Below are 25,523 nucleotides of genomic sequence, written 5' to 3'. Positions count from 1 at the left end.
CCGGTTTTACATTCGATAAGCCCATTATAGCAACAGATTTACGAACCGAAGCTAATGCATGAAAGCTTTCAACACTTGTTGGAAAGCACGAATAACCACTGCTCTGTTGTCTCCCGTGGCGACTCCACATTGCCGGCAACGGCAGCGCCCCCCCTGCCCCCCCCCCCCCCCCCGAACTTATCTACGCCGCGCATTGCGGGCCCTACCGGACATGGCGGCATAGTTGATGTCGTGGCCGGCCATGCTGGCGTAGGGGCCGCTCTGGCCGAAGCCGGTGAGCCGCGCGTAGATGAGACGAGGGTTCTCGCCAAGCAGCACGTCTGGGCCCAGGCCAAGCCGCTCCATCACACCTTGGGGAAAGGGGAGCACGCGGAGGGACATGGGGACACAGGACAGAGACAAGGGAGACGCGGGGATGTAGGGACATGAGGACAGGACAGCCACAGAGAGATGTTTTTGCTGATTCATTTTTAGATAATTAATATTCTACTTGTGGGAATAAACTGGTGTCACTAGAGAAAACTCAACACAAAACAAGAGGGGATAACACTCACTGGTCCGTACAGCAGAGTTCACAAACCTACATACCATACTAACATCTCCTGGCCACCCCTCCAACAGCCCGGTAGGTTTTGGAGTTTTACAGATCTTTGAGATATACCAACCCTCACCTTTGAAGTGCTCGATCATAGGCATGCACCACCATGCTGTAAGATAACAGTGCCTCCTGCCAGCACTGATGCATGCGTGTGTGTACCTGTGTGCTGCTCAGTAGTGCAGCGGTTAGCTCTCTCCACTATGGCCCCAGCAACCCGAGTTCAATTCTGGTTACGGCCAACACCAATGATGATTACCTGAAACAGTCCTGGGCCTCCCGTAGGTCGACTCAGCCTAAAATGAGCACCTGGTGAGGGGTGTAAAAACAACAGCACAAGGGAGACAAAGGCGGCCGGGCGTGGTGGTCATCCACCCCCTCGTGTGCCATGCCAGCCTTCTTAGGTGCTACTCACTTGCCCCAACAGCCTGTTAAGGGTGTACTACAGTGGGGGGTGGAGTCTTTGCATTTGTGTGCGCTTCTCTGCTGGTACCGGGGCGGAAGGGCTCAATGAGAACGTCGGAGGCACGACACAGCCGGCGCAGCACAGCTACGCCTTGCGGACACTTCAGATTGAGCGTCAGCGACAGTTTCCCCCGTGCCAGCACATCTGGCATGGTGGCACGCGTCCCCGTGCGGTCAACACGCACCACCCGTGCCCCAAAGTCCGCTAGCACCATCCCGCAGAAGGGCGCCGGCGCCAGGCCGGCCAGCTCCACCACGCGCGTGCCGGCAATCGCCATTGCTCGCAATGCTGTGAATACAAAGGTGATGCGTTTAGCCGTGGCAAGCGCTGTAAATCGTCTGTGTCGGATTCCAAGGTTGTGCTGTATAGGTTTATCTGTGTTTTTGGTTTGGAACACACGTTGTTCGAGGCCAGACCTATTCCTCAGATCCTGAAGAAGCTCCAAGAACGTACAGCCAAACGTCGGACAACATACCAAATAACACGCTGTGCAACCACAATACACATCAGACAACGCTGTAAATAGAGTAAGTTTATCCATGCTCAAATAAGTGGTCGTCTCGCTCTACGCCAGTGGTGGAAATTACATATTCCCATGGTGGAGGGCAGTATATTCTTAGGACGACCACCGTTGACTTCCCAAACTCAAAATAATTTTTTGACCACAGTGCTATTGTTGAACTGTTATTAAGGTCAACGTGGCACACAAGGGGTGGTGTTGTCAGATGTATGTCAGACCACCTGTATTTTTCGAGTGCATCAGGTACACACTGCACCAGGCACATGTTCTTGGCCGATTTAACCTGGAGGAGCCCCAGGTTCAGATTCCATTTCAATGCGCAAAACTGCACCACACACACACTCCGCATACGCATCGCAAAAGATGATTGCAACACACAAATTTAAATTTTGAGAGATGCTTAAATGTCTTAAAGGACTCTCACCTGGTTAGAAATAATGGAGATGTGTTCACCAATGCTTGCAAGCCTCCTGGTGCAAATATTGATGCTCGCAAGCTGTTTTTAAACGAACATGTGAATGTTACAAAGTTGGCTCCTTTTATCAGTAATGCGCTGCGAGCAATGCGGCTAACGTTTGGGGCAAAGTCTACTACTGTGTAAGCCATTGTTGGGCATAACAGCAAACCTAACCCTGTAAATTATCTACACAGTGTTGGTTTAAATGTGCGTGAAAATGTTTTACAGGAAAATGATTTCTCTTCACAGAGTTCAGTTGAAAATATTCGAGAAATGAGAGTTCCAAAAGTTAATGATTTTTTCTAAATTCTAATTTAAAACCATTCCAAAGTTTTGTTCAAAACCTAACATTGCACGCTTCATCTTTACCAGCAGAATAAATGACTTGCATTGTTCAACAGTTACATAGAAAAACGATGACCGTATTCCCTTTATCCAACAATTCGTGAGTCTCAATAATTAATTTAAAGTAGCATTTGTTAATTACATTAAGGCTCTGGGTTTCTATCACAGAAACCCAGAGAAGACCCACAACGAATACGATGGGGCAACACTCAAAACTCCGCACAAAATGGATTCAAGAATCAATTTTTAAGAACCCATTTGCTATTCTGCCATTTAGGGCGCCTTGTAGCCCAAACCTACAACACCTGGTATCGCTGCGAAGTCTAGTGTCCAACCACGAAGCAGGCTCAACACCGCTTAACAGTTGACATCAGAGATGGAACACAGTCATGGAAATTTGACCTTTGGCCACCCTAGTTAAGAATTTAAGGATAAATCACAACGCAGAGAAAATTACGGTACTGTATTCACAATGCATTTACATCTTTCTTCAAAGTGTATGTTTATTTCTCACTCGAAATGTTGCAAATGAGACCCCTCGTTCGGCTGCACATTAAACGTTTCCCCTTTAATGTTGCTACCTGAAGTAACGTTTGACAAACATTAACTGGACTTATATTCTTGGTTCTTTCGGTAAAGTCACCTCGTGCCCGGCGACCCCCTGTCAGCCTGGGGGCACCCGAGGTCACCGGCGACACTCACGCGGGGTGGAGGGGGGGACCTTACAATGAGTGTGGTGGGGATTGAACAGTGGCCGTCCGATGGATATACTTTCCCCTGTCGCAGTAACGTCGAATAAGTGTCGCACGCCGCCAACAAGTCAGACAAGCGTCACGCCGTCATTGCCGGTTTTAGCAGGGCCGACGCTCAGATTGTGTGCCCGTAGTTAAATATCTTCTAATTTTAACCGGTTGAGGAGAGAGTAGCCCCACATTTGTAAATGTGAGTGACCTTGTCACCCTGAGTGAGGACTGCACGAACGAGCGGACACCACCTCACGCGCCATCCACCAAATGACAACTGCGTACAACAGCCAACTCCTCTTCACGCTGAACGAATAATGTTCATAACAACAATGTTAACAAACATTACAATTTAGAATAATTGCATCGCAGTCAATGATAACAACAATGGACGACTCACCGCGGAGTGCCCAAACTCAAACAAAAAAACACTGCCACCGAATCGCTCGCCACTCTCCGCCCTCGAGGCGGATCATCGACGCGACCGTTCCGAGGCACAATTCTCCGCGGGCCCTCGGGGCGCTTCGCGCACTCAAAGCGTCGCATCACGTGGGTCACAAGTTGAGCCGCCGCCCTTCAAAGCGGCCCCTCATGCTGCTGCAGTGAACGCTTCCCGCCAGAATTAATCTTGAGCCGCCGATTTTGTGTCAACATTTTTATATTTATTGCTTTAATTTCTCTGCTTTTTCTTTAAGTTACACCTTTTAAAAAATCTGTAGTAATTGGTAATGTTCGCCGTTTAAAGCGAGGTGCGGCGCTCGTCGTGTCGCTGCGCGCACGTTGGGGTGGTTGTGGGGGTTGGGGGTCTTGCGGCGAATGGCTCCGAAGCCTGAACCCAAGCCCAAGTTTCAGGAAGGTGAGCGGTGTGAACCTATACACTCTAGGGTATGCGGCCTGTGTTGAACCTATACACTCTAGGGTATGCGGCCTGCGTTGAACCTTTACACTCTAGGGTATGCGGCCTGTGTTGAACCTATAGGCTGCAGGGTATGTGGCCTGTGTTGAACCTATACACTCTAGGGTATGCGGCCTGTGTTGAACCTATACACTCTAGGGTATGCGGCCTGTGTTGAACCTATACACTCTAGGGTATGCGGCCTGTGTTGAACCTATAGGCTGCAGGGTATGTGGCCTGTGTTGAACCTATAGACTGTGGGGTATGTGGCCTGTGTTGAACCTATACGCGGTAGGGTATGCGGCCTGTGTTGAACCTATAGGCTGTAGGGTATGCGGCCTGTGTTGAACCTATACTCTGTAGGGTATGCGGCCTGCGTTGAACCTATAGGTTGTAGGGTATGTGGCCTGTGTTGAACCTATAGACTGTAGGGTATGTGGCCTGTGTTGAACCTATACGCGGTAGGGTATGCGGCCTGTGTTGAACCTATACCCTCTAGGGTATGTGGCCTGTGTTGAACCTATACACTCTAGGGTATGCGGCCTGTGTTGAACCTATAGGCTATAGGGTATGCGGCCTGTGTTGAACCTATAGGCTATAGGGTATGTGGCCTGTGTTGAACCTATAGGCTGCAGGGTATGTGGCCTGTGTTGAACCTATAGGCTATAAGGTATGTGGCCTGTGTTGAACCTATAGGCTGCAGGGTATGTGGCCTGTGTTGAACCTATAGGCTGCAGGGTATGTGGCCTGTGTTGAACCTATAGGCTGTAGGGTATGTGGCCTGTGTTGAACCTATAGCCTGTAGAGTATGTGTCCTGTGTTGAACCTATAGGTTGTAGGGTATGTGGCCTGTGTTGAACCTATAGGCTGCAGGGTATGTGGCCTGTGTTGAACCTATTGGCTGTAGGGTATGTGGCCTGTGTTGAACCTATAGGCTGCAGGGTATGTGGCCTGTGTTGAACCTATAGGCTGCAGGGTATGTGGCCTGTGTTGAACCTATAGGCTGTAGGGTATGTGGCCTGTGTTGAACCTATAGGCTGTAGGGTATGTGGCCTGTATTGAACCTATAGGCTGTAGGGTATGTGGCCTGTGTTGAACCTATAGGCTGCAGGGTATGTGTCCTGTGTTGAACCTATAGGCTCCAGGGTATGTGTCCTGTGTTGAACCTATACACTGTAGGGTATGCAGCCTGTGTTGAACCTATAGGTTGTAGGGTATGCAGCCTGTGTTGGACCTATACGCTGTAGGGTATGCGGCCTGTGTTGAACCTATAGGCTGCAGGATATGTGACCTGTGTTGAACCTATAGGCTGCAGGATATGCGGCCAGTGTTGAACCTATAGGCTGTAGGGTATGTGGCCTGTGTTGGACCTATAGGCTGCAGGGTATGTGGCCTGTGTTGAACCTATAGGCTGCAGGGTATGTGGCCTGTGTTGAACCTATAGGCTGTAAGGTATGTGGCCTGTGTTGAACCTATAGGCTGTAGGGTATGTGGCCTGTATTGAACCTATAGGCTGTAGGGTATGTGGCCTGTGTTGAACCTATAGGCTGTAGGGTATGTGGGCTATGTTGTGCCTATAGGCTGCAGGGTATGTGTCCTGTGTTGAACCTATAGGCTGCAGGGTATGTGTCCTGTGTTGAACCTATAGGCTGTAGGGTATGTGTCCTGTGTTGAACCTATACACTGTAGGGTATGCAGCCTGTGTTGAACCTATAGGTTGTAGGGTATGCAGCCTGTGTTGGACCTATACGCTGTAGGGTATGCGGCCTGTGTTGAACCTATAGCCTGCAGGGTATGTGGCCTGTGTTGAACCTATAGGCTGCAGGATATGCGGCCAGTGTCGAACCTATAGGCTGTAGGGTATGTGGCCTGTGTCGAACCTTTAGGCTGCAGGGTATGCGGCCTGTGTTCGTATACAATCCTTGTAGGGAATGCGGCCTTTGTCGATCCTATAGGGACCGGGGTCGTATGTCTGTGTTACACGTATACACTGGAGGGTAGGCGGTGGTAGTGGCTGAGTGGTGGTGATGGCTGAGTGGTGGTGGTGGCTGAGTGATGGTGATGGCTGAGTGGTGGTGGTGGCCGAGCGGCGATGGTGGCTGTGCGGCGATGGTGGCTGTGCGGCGATGGTGGCTGTGCGGCGACGGTGGTGGTGGCTGAGTGACGCCGGTGGTGGTGGCTTAGTGGTGGTGGTGGCTGAGCGGCGGAGGTGGTGGTGGCTGAGCGGCGACGGTAGTGGTGGCTGAGCGACGCCGGTGGTGGTGGCTTAGCGGTGGTGGTGGCTGGGCGGCGGCGGTGGTGGTGGCTGAGCGGCGACGGTGGTGGTGGCTGGGCGGCGGCGGTGGTGGTGGCTGGGCGGCGGCGGTGGTGGTGGCTGGGCGGCGGCGGTGGTGGTGGCTGAGCGGCGGCGGTGGTGGTGGCTGGGCGGCGGCGGTGGTGGTGGCTGGGCGGCGGCGGTGGTGGTGGCTGGGCGGCGGCGGTGGTGGTGGCTGGGCGGCGGCGGTGGTGGTGGCTGGGCGGCGGCGGTGGTGGTGGCTGGGCGGCGGCGGTGGTGGTGGCTGGGCGGCGGCGGTGGTGGTGGCTGGGCGGCGGCGGTGGTGGTGGCTGGGCGGCGGCGGTGGTGGTGGCTGGGCGGCGGCGGTGGTGGTGGCTGGGCGGCGGCGGTGGTGGTGGCTGGGCGGCGGCGGTGGTGGTGGCTGGGCGGCGGCGGTGGTGGTGGCTGGGCGGCGGCGGTGGTGGTGGCTGGGCGGCGGCGGTGGTGGTGGCTGGGCGGCGGCGGTGGTGGTGGCTGGGCGGCGGCGGTGGTGGTGGCTGGGCGGCGGCGGTGGTGGTGGCTGGGCGGCGGCGGTGGTGGTGGCTGGGCGGCGGCGGTGGTGGTGGCTGGGCGGCGGCGGTGGTGGTGGCTGGGCGGCGGCGGTGGTGGTGGCTGGGCGGCGGCGGTGGTGGTGGCTGGGCGGCGGCGGTGGTGGTGGCTGAGGGGACGTGGCTGAGGGGACGTGGCTGAGGGGACGTGGCTGAGGGGACGTGGCTGAGGGGACGTGGCTGAGGGGACGTGGCTGAGGGGACGTGGCTGAGGGGACGTGGCTGAGGGGACGTGGCTGAGGGGACGTGGCTGAGGGGACGTGGCTGAGGGGACGTGGCTGAGGGGACGTGGCTGAGGGGACGTGGCTGAGGGGACGTGGCTGAGGGGACGTGGCTGAGGGGACGTGGCTGAGGGGACGTGGCTGAGGGGACGTGGCTGAGGGGACGTGGCTGAGGGGACGTGGCTGAGGGGACGTGGCTGAGGGGACGTGGCTGAGGGGACGTGGCTGAGGGGACGTGGCTGAGGGGACGTGGCTGAGGGGACGTGGCTGAGGGGACGTGGCTGGGCGGTGGTGGTGTTTGCTGAGCGGCGGTGGTGGTGGTTGCTGAGCGGTGGCTGAGCGGTGGCTGATCGGTTGTGGTGGCTGAGCGGTGGTGATGGTTCATGAGCGGTGGTGGTGGTTGCTGAGCGGTGGTGGTGGTTGCTGAGCGGTGGTGGTGGTTGCTGAGCGGTGGTGGTGGTTGCTGAGTGGTGGTGGCTCAGCGGCGGTGGTGGCGGCTGAGCGACGCCGGTGGTGTTGGCTGAGCGACGCCGGTGGTGTTGGCTGAGCGACGCCGGTGGTGTTGGCTGAGCGACGCCGGTGGTGTTGGCTGAGCGACGCCGGTGGTGTTGGCTGAGCGACGCCGGTGGTGTTGGCTGAGCGACGCCGGTGGTGTTGGCTGAGCGACGCCGGTGGTGGCGGCTGAGCGACGCCGGTGGTGGCGGCTGAGCGACGCCGGTGGTGGCGGCTGAGCGACGCCGGTGGTGGCGGCTGAGCGACGCCGGTGGTGGCGGCTGAGCGACGCCGGTGGTGGCGGCTGAGCGACGCCGGTGGTGGCGGCTTAGTGGCAGCGGTGTCTGAGGGGACGTGGCTGAGAGGCGGCGGTGGTTGCTGAGCAGTGGCTGAGCGGTGGTGGTGACTGATTGGTGGTGGTGACTGAGCGGTGGTGGTGACTGAGCGGTGGTGGTGACTGAGCGGTGGTGGTGACTGAGCGGTGGTGGTGACTGAGCGGTGGTGGTGGCTGAGCGGTGGTGGTGGTTGAGCGGTGGTGGTGGTTGAGTGGTGGTGGTGGTTGAGCGGTGGTGGTGGTTGAGCGGTGGTGGTGGTTGAACGGTGGTGGTGGTTGAGCGGCGGCGGTGGTGGTGGCTGGGCGGCGGTGGTGGTGGTGACTTAGCGACGCCGGTGGTGGTGGCTGAGCGACGCCGATGATGGCGGCTGAGTGGCAGTGGTGGTGATGGCTGGGCGGCTTGGTGATGGTGGCTGAGCAGCGTGGTGATGGTGGCTGAGCGACGCCGGTGGTGGTGGCTGAGCGACGCCGGTGATGGCGGCTGAGTGGCAGCTGTGGTGGTGGCTGAGCGGCGCGGTGATGGTGGCTGAGCAACGCCAGTGGTGATGGCTGAGCTACGCCGGTGGTGGCGGCTGAGCGATAGTGGTGGTGGCTTAGCGGTGGTGGTGGCTGAGAGGTGGTGGTGGCTTAGCAGTGGTGGTGGTGGCTTAGCGGTGGTGGTGGCTTAGTGGTGGTGGTGGCTTCGCGGTGGTGGTGGCTTCGCGGTGGTGGTGGTGGCTGTGTGGTGTTGGTGATGGCTGAGCGGTGGTGGCTGAGCAGTGGTGGCTGAGCGGTGGTGGTGGCTGAGCGGTGGTAAATAATGGTCATCGACGGCTGATTGATTCGCGCTTTGCTTGCGTGTTGTTTTGTTGTTCAGGAGAGAGGGTTCTTTGTTTCCACGGGCCCCTGCTGTATGAAGCCAAGGTTGAAGTGAAGCTAATTTACATCTTATCTGCACCCTACACACGATTACTCTTGCGAAGCCAGTTGGGTTTCTCTCGCGGGTCAAGTCAATTAATCGGTGTATTTTTTTCTTTTATTTCGAAAATAGATTATGGAATCGAGCGTCGGCGATTTGATAATCGATTGGGCTGAAAAGCACACACGTGCGGTTAACACCACGGCACATCGGCGTGACAACGTTTCGTACAATACACACCACAGTATAGTACCGTATACAGTACAGAGATACAACTTACAGTCATTTGTAAGTCCACTGCTGGATGAAGAAGGCCTCAACCACGCCGTACCGGGTCGTGTTGCTTGTTCGACCATACTTCATGCTGTTCGGTGCGGGATTGGCAAAGGTTGTTGGTTAACCGATCGGCATTCATGTTCAAGAATTAACACGGGCAACTAGTTTAACAAACCCTCGTTGAATGGGACGCATACAAGTTATAGCTCGTCTGCAGCACTCGTGCTTGCGGGCGGGCCTCAAGACAGGCGACGTATTTATTGTGCTGCTGTTTTGTTAATTGTCTTGGTTGTTTGCGATTCATAATTAATTTCCTTTGGGTTAGATCACTGCAGGCTTACCCAGAACTGAACTTTTATTAACGGCTGATGATGCTGGATGTAATCTTCAGCCAAAACGTCGTGTAAAATTGTTGCTTGTTGTGCTTGGAATTTTTAACATTCTTCCTCCACTGGTTTGGCTGTAAAACCAAATCGGTGTTAAATTCTGTTCATGATGCGACACGTGATTTGTTGTTGGCCCTGTCCGGTGGCAGAGGGTCTTGCTGAAAATTCACATACCCACTCGACGATCTAACCCAAATTAAACTAATTACGAATCGTACACGTGTGATTCGGTCATGAAAGCTTATGTATTAAAATTGGTTGTTTTTTGTTGCAGTGTGTGAAGATCGTGATAAAAGACAAGCAGATAAAATACTTTGTTCACTACAATGGATGGAACAAAAAGTGAGTGGAGCTTTTCTGCACACAAAGCTCTCGCACACAGACGTGCTGGTCTTTTACTGAGTGGTTGCTATTTGCAAAATTATTTGTTTTCTGCAAAATGTTTCGTGAAAAATGGCTATTTTTCCAATCTGGCCCATCACACTTTAGCTGTTTGCCATCATATCTGCTATCGTTTTCATATGGCCTGTAATCAAGTACCTTGGGCTGCAGAATAGGTACGTAACAACTTGGCACCCCAAACAATACAAACAAATTGTTGCAATTTTAGTCACATAGTAGCAGTGATATTCTGTTATTTAACCAGCACATTAAAATATTCCATTGAGAGACACGTAAAATATTGCTTTTGCAAGGCAAACCTGAGTTATTACATCAAGTAATTTTATGTAAATGCGATATTTTGAGATTTTTTTATCATAAGTCTAGACTGTATTGAACAATGATTTAATATGGCTAAGTAAAGGTGGTGAATTCCACCTTCAAATTCGAAAGTACAAGAAATATAATGTCATTCCTGGAAAGGAAATTTACGAGATTAGGCAAATAGAAGCAGTGGAGAAAATTATTGATATTGTGATAAAAATGAAAATAAATTTGCATAAGGCAGCAGAAAAACATTAAAACAAAAACATTACGTACGACAATGCAGTCACTAGAAATCAATGCAAACAACCAAATAGAAATGTACAACCAAGTAATGAAATGTCAAAGCTTGTCATTGAAGAACATTTTTTAAGTTTAATTCTCAAACTCGATGGTGTATGGTGCAGTCTCCACTCCGTCTCGGACTTCTTGTGCTATGAACAAGGGCACTTGCCAGAAACGTCACATTATACATTTATTTGATGAATGCGTTGAGGGCTTATTTGTTAGTTGTGCTTGTGCAGCACTGCCAACACAACAGCATCACCATCATATAATTTGTTACATAGAAACTTGGACCAGGTGAGGTTCCTCAATTTAATTCCTAAAGATGCCCGTAGTCGTGCGTGCTGCAAGCTTTGAGTATAGGAAGCCTGCAAGACCGCTCTTTAATTACGAATCGTATGATGTTGGATACAAATTCGTGAAGGAATCGTCAGGGCCACGTGATGTTATGTACGTATGTTGAACTTCTTTCACACGGTACGTAGCCAACCATGATGCTCACACTAGGCTACCATGTTTGTTGTTCCCCAGCTGGGACGAGTGGGTCCCTGAGAGCCGCGTGCTGAAGTACGTGGAGGCAAACCTGCAGAAGCAGAAGGAGCTGCAGAAGGGAAACCCGTAAGTGTCCCTCAGGGCGCCCGTTCGCACATGCCATCACGCGCTACGCACGTAACGATTCACCCACCATGCGATTCGACTTATGTTTTCTAGGACACGATTTAATTGGTAAATTAATTCTTTTAAAAGATTTCCAATGAAGTTTGAAAGTGTTTTTGCATTGTATCTGTTGGTCTGTATTTGTATCTGTAATTGGGTGGTAGGGGAGGGGAGGAGCATTATAGCTTGTGTAGAGACTATCCGTTGTGAATGAAACTTGTGTAAAGTTGAATTTTGATTTAAAGCTTTCGTGACTGCAGGGATTCATATTCTTGGTTCTTTTGGTAAAGTCACGTAGAAGGGAAACAATAAAATAATAAAAATATAAAACAATAAAATTCTCACGACGTTTCGACTGCAACACAAGCAATCATCATCAGGTGTGAAAACCACAGCAAGAAAATTTGAAAAAAGTGGCGTTTTTTTTACGTTAGCACCACAGAGAACGATTTGGCAGTTATTCAGATAGACGAGTCCATCTATGTTCGGAAAAGAGGAGGGGGGAGACGAAAATAATGAATGCGGTCTGAAAGCCACCGTAAGCGTGAACAATCAAGACCCGAAATGGTTTATTAAATCCTTCCAATGATTGCTAAGCCAGAATCCATCTTCTTGGTTGAAATCGTCATATACAAACACAGAGACAATTTCAACCGAGAAGATGGATTCTGGCTTAGCAATCATTGGAAGGATTTGATAAACCATTTCGGGTCTTAATTGATTGTTCACGCTTACGGTGGTTTTCAGACCGCATCCATTATTTTCGTCTCCCCCCTCCTCTTTTCCGAACATAGATGGACTCGTCTATCTGAATTACTGCCAAATCGCTCTCTGGTGCTAACGTTAAAAAAGCCGACACTTTTTTCAAATTTTCTTGCTGTTTTTTTCACATCTGATGTTGATTGCTTGTGTTGCAGTCGAAACGTCGTGAGAATTTAATTGTTTTATATTTTTATTATTTTTTTGTTTCCCTTTGTGTAAAGTTGTGTTGCAATTTGGGACGGGTTGCCCAAAGCTTGAGGCACAATCCAGAGAGTGAAAAAAAATCACTATTTTCAGATATGTAAAACGCATTTTGTCTCGACAGCTACCCATCGTTGGCTTGCGTACTGCTAATGAAATACTTCCAGTGACAAACGCATGTTGGAAAGTGTTAATGATCCATGCTTAAGCAAGTATTTTTTCTCCAAATTTTGTTCTAATCTCATTTGTATTGTCTCGTTTTCTCCGTTAGCCTAAATGTAAAATATATATTGATATACATGTAGTGTAATGTACAGCCCTTGATCAATTCACTGCTGAATGAAGGCCTCCCCACACTGTGTTGCAGGGGATTGTTTGACCTTACTTCACCACACTGGTCAGTACGGGTTGGTGAAGGGGGTGCCCAGGACCGGTTCAGATATCACTCACCACTGATCTTAGCCATGGCCGGGAATTAAACTCACTGGGTTCATAGCGTAATGCGATAACCACTGCACCACCGCTGCACCCCAGGCTAAATGTCACGGCAGATAAATTAACGTACCGTTTGCAAAAATGGGATATTAATTTTCACGTGCCGATTTTATGCAAGTAAGCATAAGACTAAATCTTAATCGGTACATTTTTTTTATTCTTGATGCTCACATTCTTTGGTGACCTTTTAAGATCCCAGATGCATCTTTTGATGAGATCACACAATAATGCAGTGACATACGATTCAGGTTTATAAAGATAAATGCAACCGCATCTCACGATGCTGTGCATAACACGGATGGCGATGCTTGCCTTCGTTTTAGTGGCGATCACGAACACTTAAGCGCCCCCATCTTTGTGTAATTGGAAAATGCCGCACATTCATAAAAGAGCTTTTTGAAAAAAATGTCAATCCAAGATGTTGTATGCACATGGAGGGTTAGAGCTGTAATGACTCACCCCTTCAACATTTGTAGAATTGTCACGAATTGGGATCACGAGTCAATTAACTTCTTATCCATGTGGTGCATGTAGAATCTAATGTCCGCTGGGTTTCTGTGCTCCCTCGCACACTTGTCCAAGATAATTATTTGTACCTTCCTTAAATGTGCTTCGGACATGGCGATGCCGGCGCTGTTTTTTTTGTTTGCAACCACCCAGCCGTGTCAAAATTTCAAAACACCGGCCTTTTGTCAAAGAGCTTCATAAGCCTTAGCCAATCCGGCCACAGTAGGTAACGCTTTTTATCTTGATTGATAATTACGGTGATTTTAACGGCACAGCCCTTATGCAGAAGTGCGCTTCAGGGACAAAGAATTTAATGAGTCCTGCGTCTGCTGACGTCCGCTTGCACATAAATTTGGCATGTGCGGTGTGTCGAGCTGAGGATTTGCGTGCCACGAGGCGCAATTCATTTTCCCTAGCTCTTTTTGGGTTTTTTTGGCATCGCATTCTCATGTTTACAACGGACGCGTTATAAAGAAAGTAATGAAATACAAGCGAACGTAATGCCATTTTTATGATTCTTAAATGTAATCTTAACCTCGCAGTCATGGAGAGCAATGTGATTACCTGTATTGAGGTTTATTTCGTTTGCATGCTTATTTATTTTCCTCCACCGTATTTTAGAGTGCGACCTCTCCTAAGCCCCCCGCATATTTAAGATTCGAACAATGCACGCTCTGGTGAGTCGAGGCACGCTGTGCGTAATTACTAACATGCTACGACAGGGAAGGATTTGCAGATTGTGATAAGCAAGTGCTATTGAGAGGAAGCTTTAGTCAAAGGCCCCTTTGGCCTGGGTCCGTTAATTTACAGTGAATAAAATTTTAACAATGACTTAACAGGTTTTGTGTGTGCGTTTTTTTGCAGCAAAGGGAAAAAGAACAAACAAAAAGGTATGGTTGGCATTCCAGAAATTTGTCTTTGTCATCTTTTTGATATTTCATTTATTAAGCTGTTAGGTGTAGGCTAGAGAACGGAACGTTTGGCCGTCGCTCGCAGTCGGCCTGTGAAAGCGACTCCTCTCATCATCCTCTTCATTGCCATTTGATGTCACTAAAGACGCAACCCCCCCCCGCCTCCCTTTGAAGGCGCATCTGCACGTTTGAGCGACTAACAACCGCGCGCTGGCACGCCGCACGACTGACAAAAACGTTCCCAACGGCAGCCTTTCCCAAAGCTGGATTGGCCCAAGTACCCATTGAGTGTGGGGCCGAGTTGCTTTCCTATCGCACTGCCCGTGACTTTCAGCGAAGTGACCTGGGAACAACTTGTGCACGAATTCCTTTGTATGGATAATCGCACCTTAATGTGAAATATAATAACTGCTTTCTGCCGCTTATGCAAAATTACTCTGTAATATTGGGTGGCAGGGCGGTGCAGTGGTAACGCGCGTGCCTCGCAGAAAAATTGCCCTGGGTTCAATTCCCAACTAAAGCACTTTCTGCGTGGAGTTTGTATATCCTACTATTTTCTGCGTGGGTTTCCATTGGGGGTTCTCTGGTTTATTCCCATCGCAAAAAAAAGTACACTCTTAACAGGTCTTTTGGCCAAAACAGCCATATGCTGAAAAATTACCTGCAAATTGTTCAATTGGAATTACACATAGCAACATTGCGCCCCACTGTGAAAAACTTGGTGGGAACGTACAAATAAAGAGTCTTGAGACTACTTTCTTGGGAAAACAAGAGTGCTCGTACTCTATTATTTGAAAAAAGATTTCTGGCTGGCACGCGGTCGGAGAAGTTCAAAGTGCTTATGCCACCGAGCACATCTGTGCGATGACATCACCAGCATCCCACAGCATTGAGCCGGGTTTGTGCATCATTTTAATATCACGTCGTCTCCCCCCACCCTCCACCCCGGCGTGGCTCCTCCACAAATGCGTGAGCAGTGCAGAGTAATAATAAAAACATTTAATACTATTCGAGAAGCGTAAAAGTACTTTACAGTACAATGGATCAGATTCTGGAAAAGACAAATCAATATCAAATATCAACATGCCTGGTTTTGTAGACTGAAAATGCATTTGACTCTGGAAATTGACACTCATAAACAAATATTTACGAGTGAAAACAAGCATGGAGTAGCTGCAATGACTTCACACATTCAGCCATGGAGATAAGAGCTCGCCAAACTTATTCCAGATGATAGACAATACTTTATGAAAGTTAAGTATACAGGTATGGAGGCCCATGTCATTTTTCAGCGTTCCGCTCATGTCATCCTGGCCGTTTCACTTAAACCGCACAGTGACGGCAAGGGGCTGTTCCCGCTCCCCCCCACCCCAGCACTGCGTTTTATCACTGCAAGGAATCGGCCCCAGCAGATGTGCAGAATAAAGGGGTTGTTTTGTACGCAGCCTTGAGACGCTTAGCACACAGATGCTCGGGAGACAGCACTGCAGTTGGTGGCACTAATTGGTGGGTTTGAGCAGCAGCAGCCCGTGTTCCTGTGACTTATGGACACGACTCCTCCCTTCACAACGCGAGCGTTCAAATTGACACCGAGCAGTTTCATAATTCGACGTCTGATTTGCAGCTGGAGTGGATTTTTTGCGGACCCCCCCCCCCCCCCCACATGGGATGAAATGTTTCCCGGGCTCCAATCAGAATGCATCGTTAGTGGTGCTCCAGTATATAATTGAGGTCAAATCAGCCCTCAGGTGATTTTGAAACCACAATGCAGTTGTGACATGGCTGTGTCCGTGTCGTTGAGTGTGTAACGGTTGACTTGAGCGGGTGACTGTGGCTGTGGTTGACTCTGGTGTGCTGTGTTCTGCGCGTGTCGCCCATAGGCGACGGCCCTGGCTCCAGCGAGCCACCCAACCCCCCTCCCTCGCAGGTTCCTCGCAAGAAGCGCGCGCGGGTGGACCCCACAGTCGAGAGCGTACGTCTCGCACGCCCACGTGGTTTCACATCAGGTTAACTACTCCATGGGTGACTGCTTTGATTGTGTGATGGTGGATGACTGCCGTTGATTTGTTGGTGACCGTAACAGTTACGCCCAATATGCAGATCCACAGTACAGTGAGTACCTTTCACATGGCCACGTGATGCATTACTTCCGCTCTTATTAATGCATACAGCCCTTTGTCAATCCACTGCTGGATGGTCCTCGATAAGTCATGACGGTTGCTTGATTATACTTCACGCAGTTCATTACAGGCTCGTGAAGGGTGTGTTGGGATGGAGGTGTCGCAACCGGTTCATAAATCACTCGCCACTGATGTTAGCTGTGGCTGGGAATCAAACTCGGGCTGCTGGATTCAGTGCACTAAACACTGTACCACTATTCCACCCCAGCATTCATACAACATACTAAAACATTATCTACCTTTTTTCACCTGTAACTATCTTGCAAGAGAAACATCGCAATGGCCACTTTTTTCAGATATTTGAGAGATAGAGGTTTGTGAAGCGTTGCATACATTCTGTACATTTATTGCTGTCTGTAATAGTTTGACATTTCCCAAGAGTGTTTTGGAGGCAGAGGGTAGGGAGTGGGATTGCATGCTGGAGTACTGCGGAGAGCATGATTGCTATTTATTCCTGACAAAACTATTCACCCCCATGGCAAATAGACAATTCTTTGCAATTTGGAGGCACGGTTCAACATAACTAATTATTTAGCTTTTGTCGAGAGCCTAAAAATGTATATTGCTCTATGATTCGATGCATAATTATTCTACCACCCCTAACTAGTTAAGTATTGCTTTCCAACCTTTGCAATGGCCATCTTTCTCAGCGCCTCGGGAGAGTATTTAATCCCACATTTGGAGAAAATGCAGCTTTATAGTTTGCACAAACTTAAAACACGATGAAAATAACTCTGAGGGAATTATTTTGCGATGGGATGGGAACGATTCGTAAAAATACATTTCCAACGAGATGTGAAAACAACAACATGGCGTGACCCATCTGGCTGGATAATTACTTGCAACTTCAAAAACCACTTCATTTCTCCACTCGGGCTCTTCTCGCACCGCGTACGAGCGCATCTGAAATGCGACTCGGCAGCCGAACAATCCGCCCATCTGCTAATTTAAACGAGCTCAATGAATGCTCCTCCACGGCACTCGGCAGCCGCCGCTAGCAGCGCTTACTTGGTAAGCCCTCGCGAGCACAATGGGCTCACATGATCACCGCTGTTCATCACAATTCCCGCTGCCAGTCATATTATCCTAAGTCACTCAACGGATTGACTAAATAGCTTTTCATTTCCACTGGTGACATTTGATGAAACATTTCCTTTTATTTATTTGCCTGTCGCTGCATCGGCCGTCCGCTTGTCCCCAGGCGGACAAGCGGACGGCCGTGTGTCTGTTCGGGGCCGCCAGAGTTTCTGGTCTTGCAGTTGCTGCTCTCTGAGGACGACTTTGCCGCACAGCAGCTGGGGAGACCGAATATCACGACAATGCTCACCACTTCCATGTTGTAACCGCCAGGTCTCGCCACAAGTGCCCCAAACATGGGCGATTTAAATGGATCGCTTCGATTTTGGTCCGTTGCTCACTTGTAAATCTTAGTGGGGGTATTCTCTCACGTATCTGAACGTCGCTTCATTGAAGCGCCACGTTATCCACAAAGGGCCAAAGATGTTAGAAATGAACAGATTCAGGCCATTGCATATGTGGCCGTTAGACGCATTGTAGTTTCGCAGGACAGTGAGGGATTGCTACGGAGTGGGGAGACCATTTACCAATGAATAGGTGTGATGATGGAGACCCTAATGATGCTTTCATTTGAGGAGGTCGTCTACAGCAGGCTCGCAATTAAAACAGATTGCACGCTGAGGAGCGTGTCATCAACGTGGCACTTGGGCAGAAACGTTCTCGCTGATTGCAGGCAACTTGTTGCTAATTGCAAATAAATTGTCACTTTCTGACTGACGGACGACCCCTGATCTGATAGATCTGAGCCTTGTAAATAATGTGAAGGAGCCGGACACCGGGTCGGTCTGGAAGTAAAGAGCACATCTGCACAAGCTCGTCTTAGCGTGGTGGCGTGTGTGTGTGTGTCTTGCCGTGTTTGCGTGCAATGCCCAACATTCACACAATTGGCTGCATTGTCCGCTTATCGCTTGGGGATGTTGGCTCGTCGTTTACCATTTTTTTTCTGGCCAACTGCTCGAGCCTTCTGGTCTAACACTGTTTGAGACTAGGCTCTAAAGAAAGCTGTCTCTAGTGTGGACCAATCAGTTTCAAATACAATGCCTATACTATCAGAGCATGTTTTGTTTGTATTTTCACCACAAGTATCTGTGGTTAATGCAGACATGATTCCTTGCAAAAGGTTTCAGTTTGGTGTTTTAACCTCTTTTAAAATAATGCAATTTATAACGCACGCAAATTTGCGGACGTAACGGCCTCAACTCAGAGGCGCGGAGCCAAGCTCGGAGTCACTCGAAAGTGTTGCTGTAGAGGTGAGTTTTTAAGTGTCTCTTGAAGGAGACGATTGAGGTGATGTTGCGAATGTGCAGAGGGATGGCGTTCCAGACTGTTGGGGTTGCCACCGAGAAGCGGCGCATAGACATGACCATCCTGGATCTTGGTATCAAGAGGAGGTCGTGAGTTGCGCTGCGCAGGAATCTACCGTGTGCTGAGCTGCAAGTCGTCAATAATGAAGAAAGGTACGGCGGGCAGGCAGATGTGAAGGCATGGTGGCAGAGGCAGGCGATCTTGTATATGACCCTGCTGGCAATGGGTAGCCAGTTGAGGGCACGGAGACAGGCAAATGAGTCAAGACGGGGATAAATGCGGCCAATGACGACGCGTGCTAGGTTGTTTTGTAGTCTTGGAAGTTTTTTTAGGTTGCCAGTGGAGGTCTGGACTAGGACGGAGTTGCAATAGTCGAGGCGAGACCCAACTATGCAACATGCCAATGTGTTGGCAATTTCAATGGAGATGAGAGGACGTAGGTGTATGAGAGCCTTCAGGTGAAAGTTACATGAACTGATGATATGATTGGTTTGACGGTCGAAGGATAAAGTTGAATCTAGGATGGCACCGCGGTAGCTAAAGTGATCGGTGAACGTGATGCTGTGGCCAAAGATGTGTATGGGTGTTGCTTGGTACCTAACATGATGGCCACTGACTTTTTCACATTAAGGGCGAAGTTGTGTGCAGTGAACCACTGTTGCAAGGCGGTGGTACATTCCGAGAGCCTCTCGAATCCAGATGCATTGCTAGAATCGATGGCGGTGAATAGAATAGTGTCATCCGCGTATGAGTGGTGCTTAACACCGAAGCTTGCGATGAGCCGGACGATCAGGGAAGTGTAGGCTGTGAAGAGCAGGGGACCTAGGACGGTGCCCTGGGGAACCCCGCATGATGCTTTTGTTTCAGACAATGTGGACGTGCCCATCCTGACTGAAGATTGCCGGTCCGAAAGGTACAAAACTATCCATTTGAGTGCTGAGCCACATACCGAAGTCGGATTTCAGGAGGGAAGTAAGGAGCGAGTGGTTGACGGTGTCAAAGGCTGACGAAATGTCCAGACTTACAAGTGCAACAATGGAGCCGGAATCAATACCTCGTTAAAATGTCATCGAGCACTCTAGTGAGTGCTGTTTCTGTGGAGTAGTTTTGATGGTAAGATGACCTGTTTTGTTTCCAGAAAAAAAGGGAAAACCTATTCTTATATTTTGACATTGGCAAAGGGGAGGTCCCATGATGCAGCTGCTCACCCTGAGCTCTCATTGTCCTGATAGTGCATTGTCTTTGTGCTGTTCTCCTTTTGGCGTCCTCTGGTCTAACACTGTTTAAGACTAGGATCTAAAGAAAGCTGTCTGGTGTGGACCAATCAGTTACAAGGACAATGCAGTGAGAATTTTATTGTTTTATATTTTTATTATTTTATTGTTTCCCTTCTACGTGACTTTACCGAAAGAACCAAGAATATAAAAATGCATATACTGTCAGAGCATGTTTTTTTTGTATTTTCACCACAAGTATCTGTGGTTAATGCAGACACGACTCCTTGCAAAAGGTTTCAGTTTGTTTTTTTTACATATTAACACCTGTTTTGTTGCCAGAAAAAAGGGGAAAACCTATTCTTATAGGTTTATTTGTGTTCGCTTGTTATTTTCCCTAAATTGGTTTACTCTATTAATTGCCTTCCCAGCATGCATATTTTTGTGCCAGCATGGTGCCTGATTGGCTCATTGTGGATTGTGGCGTGGAAGGTAGTTTCGGAGTTAACAAGCGCTGCAGGGAGCTATTTATTTATTTACTCCCTTGAAGGGGGATTGCAGCTACAGTGAGGGAAAAAAGTATTTGATCCCCTGCTGATTTGTACGTGTGCCCACTGACAAAAAAATGATCAGTCTATAATTTTAATGCAGGTTTATTTGAACAGTGAGAGACAGTAACAACAAAATCCTGAAAAACGCATGTCAAAAATGCTATAAATTGATTGGCATTCTATTGACCCCCGCTCAATCACAAAGATTTCTGGCTCCCAGGTGTCTTTTATACAGGTAACGAGCTGAGATTAGGAGCACACTTTTAAAGGGAGTGCTCCTAATCTCAGCTTGTTACCTGTATAAAAGACACCTGTCCACAGACGCAATCAATCAGATTCCAAACTCTCCACCATGGCCAAGACCAAAGAGCTCTCCAAGGATGTCAGGGACAAGATTGTAGACCTACACAAGGCTGGAATGGGCTACAAGACCATTGCCAAGCAGCTTGGTGAGAAGGTGACAACAGTTGGTGCGATTATTTGCAAATGGAAGAAACACAAAAGAACTGTTAATCTCCCTCGGCCTGGGGCTCCATGCAAAATCTCACCTCATGGAGTTGCAATGATCATGAGAACGGTGAGGAATCAGCCCAGAACTACACGGGAGGATCTTGTCAATGATCTCAAGGCAGCTGGGACCATAGTCACCAAGAAAACAATTGGTAACACACTACGCCGTGAAGGACTGAAATCCTGCAGCGCCCGCAAGGTCCCCCTGCTCAAGAAAGCACATACATGCCCGTCTGAAGTTTGCCAATGAACATCTGAATGATTCGGAGGACAACTGGGTGAAAGTGTTGTGGTCAGATGAGACCAATATGGAGCTCTTTTGGCATCAATTCAACTCGCCATGTTTGAAGAAGGAGGAATGCTGCCTATGACCCCAAGACCACCATTCCCACCGTCAAACATGGAGGTGGAAACATTATGCTTTGGGGGTGTTTTTCTGCTAAGGGGAAAGGACAACTTCACCGCATTGAAGGGACGATGGACGGGGGCAATGTACCGTCACATCTTGGGTGAGAACCTCCTTCACTCAGCCTGGGCATTGAAAATGGGTCGTGGATGGGTATTCCAGCATGACAATGACCCAAAACACACGGCCAAGGCAACAAAGGAGTGGCTCAAGAAGAAGCACATTAAGGTCCTGGAGTGGCCTAGCCAGTCTCCAGACCTTTATCCCATAGAAAATCTGTGGAGGGAGCTGAAGGTTCGAGTTGCCAAACGTCAGCCTCGAAACCTTAATGACTTGGAGAAGATCTGCAAAGAGGAGTGGGACAAATTCCCTCCTGAGAAGAAACGTCTGACCTCTGTGATTGCCAATAAGGGTTTTGCCACCAAGGACTAAGTCATGTTTTGCAGAGGGGTCAAATACTTATTTCCCTCATTAAAATGCAAGTCAATTTATAACATTTTTGACATGCATTTTTCTGGATTTTTGTTGTTTATTCTGTCTCACTGTTCAAATAAACCTACCATTAAAATTATAGACTGATCATTTCTTTGTCAGTGGGCAAACGTACAAAATCAGCAGGGGATCAAATACTTTTTTCCCCTCACTGTACATTATGACCCAAGCCTCTCGGATAACATCACAGTGGATTTGCACCACTGTGATGTTATCCGAGAGCTTTTTGCACGCCATTGAACAAAGCTCCATCTGTTTTAATATGTTCTTGTTCGATAGGAAATGTGCACGCCAAAACAAAAACGAAACCACTCCCAGCCAAAGCTGCAAAGGGCACGAGCGAGCAACGGGAGTGCTGCTCGGTGCCTGATAACTTCATCAAGGACACTTAGTGCTGTGCTGTCACTGTTTAACCACTCAATGTTTAGTGGATGCAACCGGAGATTGGCCTAATTTCCCTCTCTGAGTTGGTCACTCACACTCTCTCCCTGTCTCTTGCTCATCACTCAATTACTCTTTGTTCTCTCACTAATTCACACCATTTTCTCATTCACTGTCTCACTCAGTTTCTTGCTCCCCACATGCCATATCCCTAGCTCACTCGTTCACTAATCAAGTCGTTCCCCTTCCCGACTGACTCATCCCCTGACTCCCGCTCACTCACTTCTGTGACTTGCTAACTCACTCACTGTCTCCATCGTTTTCTCTCTCCGTCACTCATCCAATCCTTGACCATCTTTTTCACTCCTTCCATTTTAAACTTCCATACTCACTTGCTCACTCATTTAGCTATTCTCTGGCTCTCTCCGCTCGCTCGCTCACTCTCTTGAGCGTTTCGACAGCAAACCCAATGAAGCTTAAGCGCACACAACGGCCGTGGTAATTCTTATTTTGTACAAGTCCAGATGGAAAACCTGTGCCTACGCCCATGCTCTTGCCCTGAAATGATCTGCACATGTTGCTTTAAAATTTGTGTTATCCTTTTTTTATTTTAAATGTTTGCTTTTATAAGATTACTGTGCCTAAACTAGAACGTGGAGAGCTGTGTCATTCCACCCACTTGGGTGCTCTGGCAGTGTGTCACTGCCCTTTTAAAGTACTCTGTGTACTTTTGAGAAAACAAGATTTGTTTACTCCACAAAGTTGCTCCAATGCAAACGCCATGCCTTGCCCCAATGTGGACACGTGGAAATAAAGGCAGGCCTGGGTATTACATGGTTAGAGTGCTTGACTGTTAATCGCAAGATTCATCGTCATTGTCATCAGCCATTGACAAGCCCTGCTGGATGAAGGCCCCCATCAAGCCGCCATCTCTCAAGATTTTTTGGTGTAATTAATCCACCTGTGCACGAGATGATTTCATGCCTCCATCTCTTCAGGTGGACATCCCCTCGGACACGTTTTGCTCTTTGGCTGCCACTCCATCACCTCTGCTAGGTTAAGGGTTCAAATTCAGGGGTCAACTCGGCTCCTCGCCCCATTCATAAACATGCGCTTAGATTATTTATTACTTTCCTTCTATAAATTTTCATGTGATAAGCCACTTTGTTGAGCTATTATTTGTGGCCAGGTCATTTCTGAAAAATAAGCGAATAGCTCAGTGGGCTTTACCTGGTAAGGTAATATACCTACCACGTGACTTAACCGAAAGAACCAAAGAGTATGGATCATTGCAGTCACGAAAACTTCAAATCTAGAAGGTAATATTTGTTTTAAGTGATTTGTTTACTTTTCCTATACGTTGCACTCCTATCGTGTTTTTGCATTGTTGTCACGTTCTGACCTGCCCCTACTGGACGTCTGTGAAAAAGAGCTTCATAGCACATCGTATTCCTCCAGTATAAATAAATGTATTTTGATATCGGTAGAATGAATAGAACTTTGTCCCAATAATGGACCACCCCCTACCATTGGAATTTCGAATTTTTACAACTTCCTCAAGGCCACCAACAGAGATGAGTGCAGCAGATTGCTCATTTGACCAGGGAGAGATGCCTTGGCTTGATCAATCACAGTAACCTGAAGATTTCAACTTGTAAAGGAAAACTCAATCCTACAGATGGAAGGAGGCTGTTGTTGGTTTCAATCCCGAGTCAAACACGTAACTTTTATTTCCACGACTTGAAGAAATTAATCTACTGCTGAAAAAAACGCATGATACTGGTAAAAAAATACGTAACAGAAGATTAATGAGGGCGATAATTATGTTTTACTTCATCTTGTAGCTATGCACCTGCAATGTGTGTTGCGAGCAGTCTGCCTTCTCGTAACCTCATCGCAGTGACGTCACAAGGTACATGGCAGAAAATCGTTACGGCGGCACTCCTGAACGTCCCTTTAAAATCTTATTTTACGAAGCTTTAAGCTTGTGTGGGACAAACTCGGGTCACCTGTATTCAGGGTGTATTTACACGACCACAGCAGTTTTGTGTGTGTTGTGGTTGGGTCTTCCTTGAAGTACATGATGCTAGTTCCAAATTGGCGCGGCGAGGACGAAGCGATGAGGTCGACCGTGCGCTGTGTCGGCAGAGTCATCCCCATCCCGTTTTTGCGAGCCGATTCTCTGTGCCACCGAGTAGCCAGCGGCCATAGTCGTCCACTCGCTGTGAAAGGGAGCCGTGATTGCACTAGAATCTCTCCCCTCTCCTCGCTCGGTCGCGTCTTTTGTCCGCAGATAAAGCGTGGTGCGGCGAAATGCAGTCGAAAATATTCCCTTTCGCCGCCCGAAATGAGTACCGTGAATGTGGGAGCGAGATTGTGTGGGGATGGGGGGGGAAAGTGCCGCATTATTTTGTGATGGCGTCATACTGCCGCCCCCGCCCCACGCCATTTTTTTTGTTCGCCCTGTGAAAAATTGCACCTTCTTTGTAATTGCTCTTTATGGCGATGGAGGATGAAGCAGCTAGCATTTTTGGAGAGTCGCTATGCGTCACGAACCCTCGTCGATAGAGAACTGTTCATCGCTTACGGATGGGTTTTTAATGATGGGAGACAAAAAACCCACGCAAGAAAGTATTGGTTACGTCTGACAGGTTCACAAATTACTCGGCTTCCAAGCGAAGAGACCACCAGGCCCGACCCTGCAGAGGCAGTCACACGTGAAGACAGTAAGAAATACATTTTTGAGAAACAGCTTCCTTTCAATCTTCAATGTAGATGAAGTTAGATTTATCGTCGCCAAAGCAGCTCCTGTGTGTGTGTGTGTTCCCTGAGGCTATTGATGCATCGTCGGGTTTGTGTCTTGCATGCTTCAAGGGGAAGAGCCATGCAAGAGGATTGAATGCTTTTTAATGTTAAGTAAAAATCTTTGGTGGAATTAACTAATGACAACAATGAGCCGCAGGACCTGTTTGTTACTTATCTGCACAGCTACTGATTTTGGAAGTGTATGAGGCCGTTGCTTTTGTTTTCTGTGCGGATTAGCGTCTCTATGGACGTCTAATTGTGTGTGTGACTTATCATGTGCTGCTAAACCCAGTGACCTATTGTATTTTTTTTGCCATGGATAACGGTGAAAAGCGGAATCTCATCTGGTCTTGGGCCTCCCGCTAGGTTGACTTAACATTAATTGAGCAACTCGTGAAGTGTGTATCAGCAGTGGCGAGACAAAGGGCAGCCAGGCATGGTGTTGGCCATCCATCCTCTCTTCAGAGATGCTCGTAAACAGCTCCTGCTCCAACAGGCTATTAATGGCTACATGCAGCATCTTTATCCTTTATAGTGTATCTGTGTGTTCGTGCACATGCTTATGCCTGTACCTGCACACCTTTGTCCA

General features: G+C 48.7%; 2 protein-coding genes across 12 annotated transcripts in view; one reads left to right on the top strand and one right to left on the bottom strand.

Annotated features, from left to right (window-relative positions):
• Positions 1-6,025, bottom strand: part of AMACR (alpha-methylacyl-CoA racemase) — a 33,278-nt gene extending 27,253 nt beyond the window's left edge. For 2 of the 7 annotated variants that reach the window (XM_076073012.1, XM_076073014.1), the window contains exons 1-2: positions 1,089-3,163; positions 207-350 (exon numbers count right to left, since the gene is read on the bottom strand). In XM_076073012.1, coding sequence (XP_075929127.1) covers positions 207-350; positions 1,089-1,602 — 658 coding nt within the window. In that variant the 5' untranslated portion in view covers positions 1,603-3,163. Of the gene's footprint in view, positions 1-206; positions 351-1,088; positions 3,164-3,526; positions 3,638-5,901 lie in introns of those variants that run through there. The other 5 variants (XM_076073016.1, XM_076073018.1, XM_076073017.1 and 2 more) reach the window with 5 other exon arrangements.
• MORF4L1 (mortality factor 4 like 1) overlaps positions 3,842-25,523 on the top strand; it is a 46,319-nt gene continuing 24,637 nt past the window's right edge. Inside the window, exons 1-7 of one of the 5 annotated variants that reach the window (XM_032968657.2) lie at positions 3,842-3,982; positions 8,787-8,833; positions 9,765-9,832; positions 11,012-11,098; positions 12,468-12,497; positions 13,967-13,992; positions 15,894-15,985. In XM_032968657.2, the coding sequence (XP_032824548.1) occupies positions 3,943-3,982; positions 8,787-8,833; positions 9,765-9,832; positions 11,012-11,098; positions 12,468-12,497; positions 13,967-13,992; positions 15,894-15,985 (390 nt within the window). In that variant the 5' untranslated portion in view covers positions 3,842-3,942. The other 4 variants (XM_032968656.2, XM_032968660.2, XM_032968659.2 and 1 more) reach the window with 4 other exon arrangements.

Source organism: Petromyzon marinus, chromosome 40 (assembly GCF_048934315.1).
Source record: "Petromyzon marinus isolate PM22_M1 ecotype Great Lakes invasive population chromosome 40, UKy_Petmar_22M1.pri1.0, whole genome shotgun sequence".
Lineage (NCBI taxonomy): Eukaryota > Metazoa > Chordata > Hyperoartia > Petromyzontiformes > Petromyzontidae > Petromyzon > Petromyzon marinus.
Note: the sequence above shows the minus strand (reverse complement) of the source record. Positions and strands in the feature narration are given on the sequence as shown.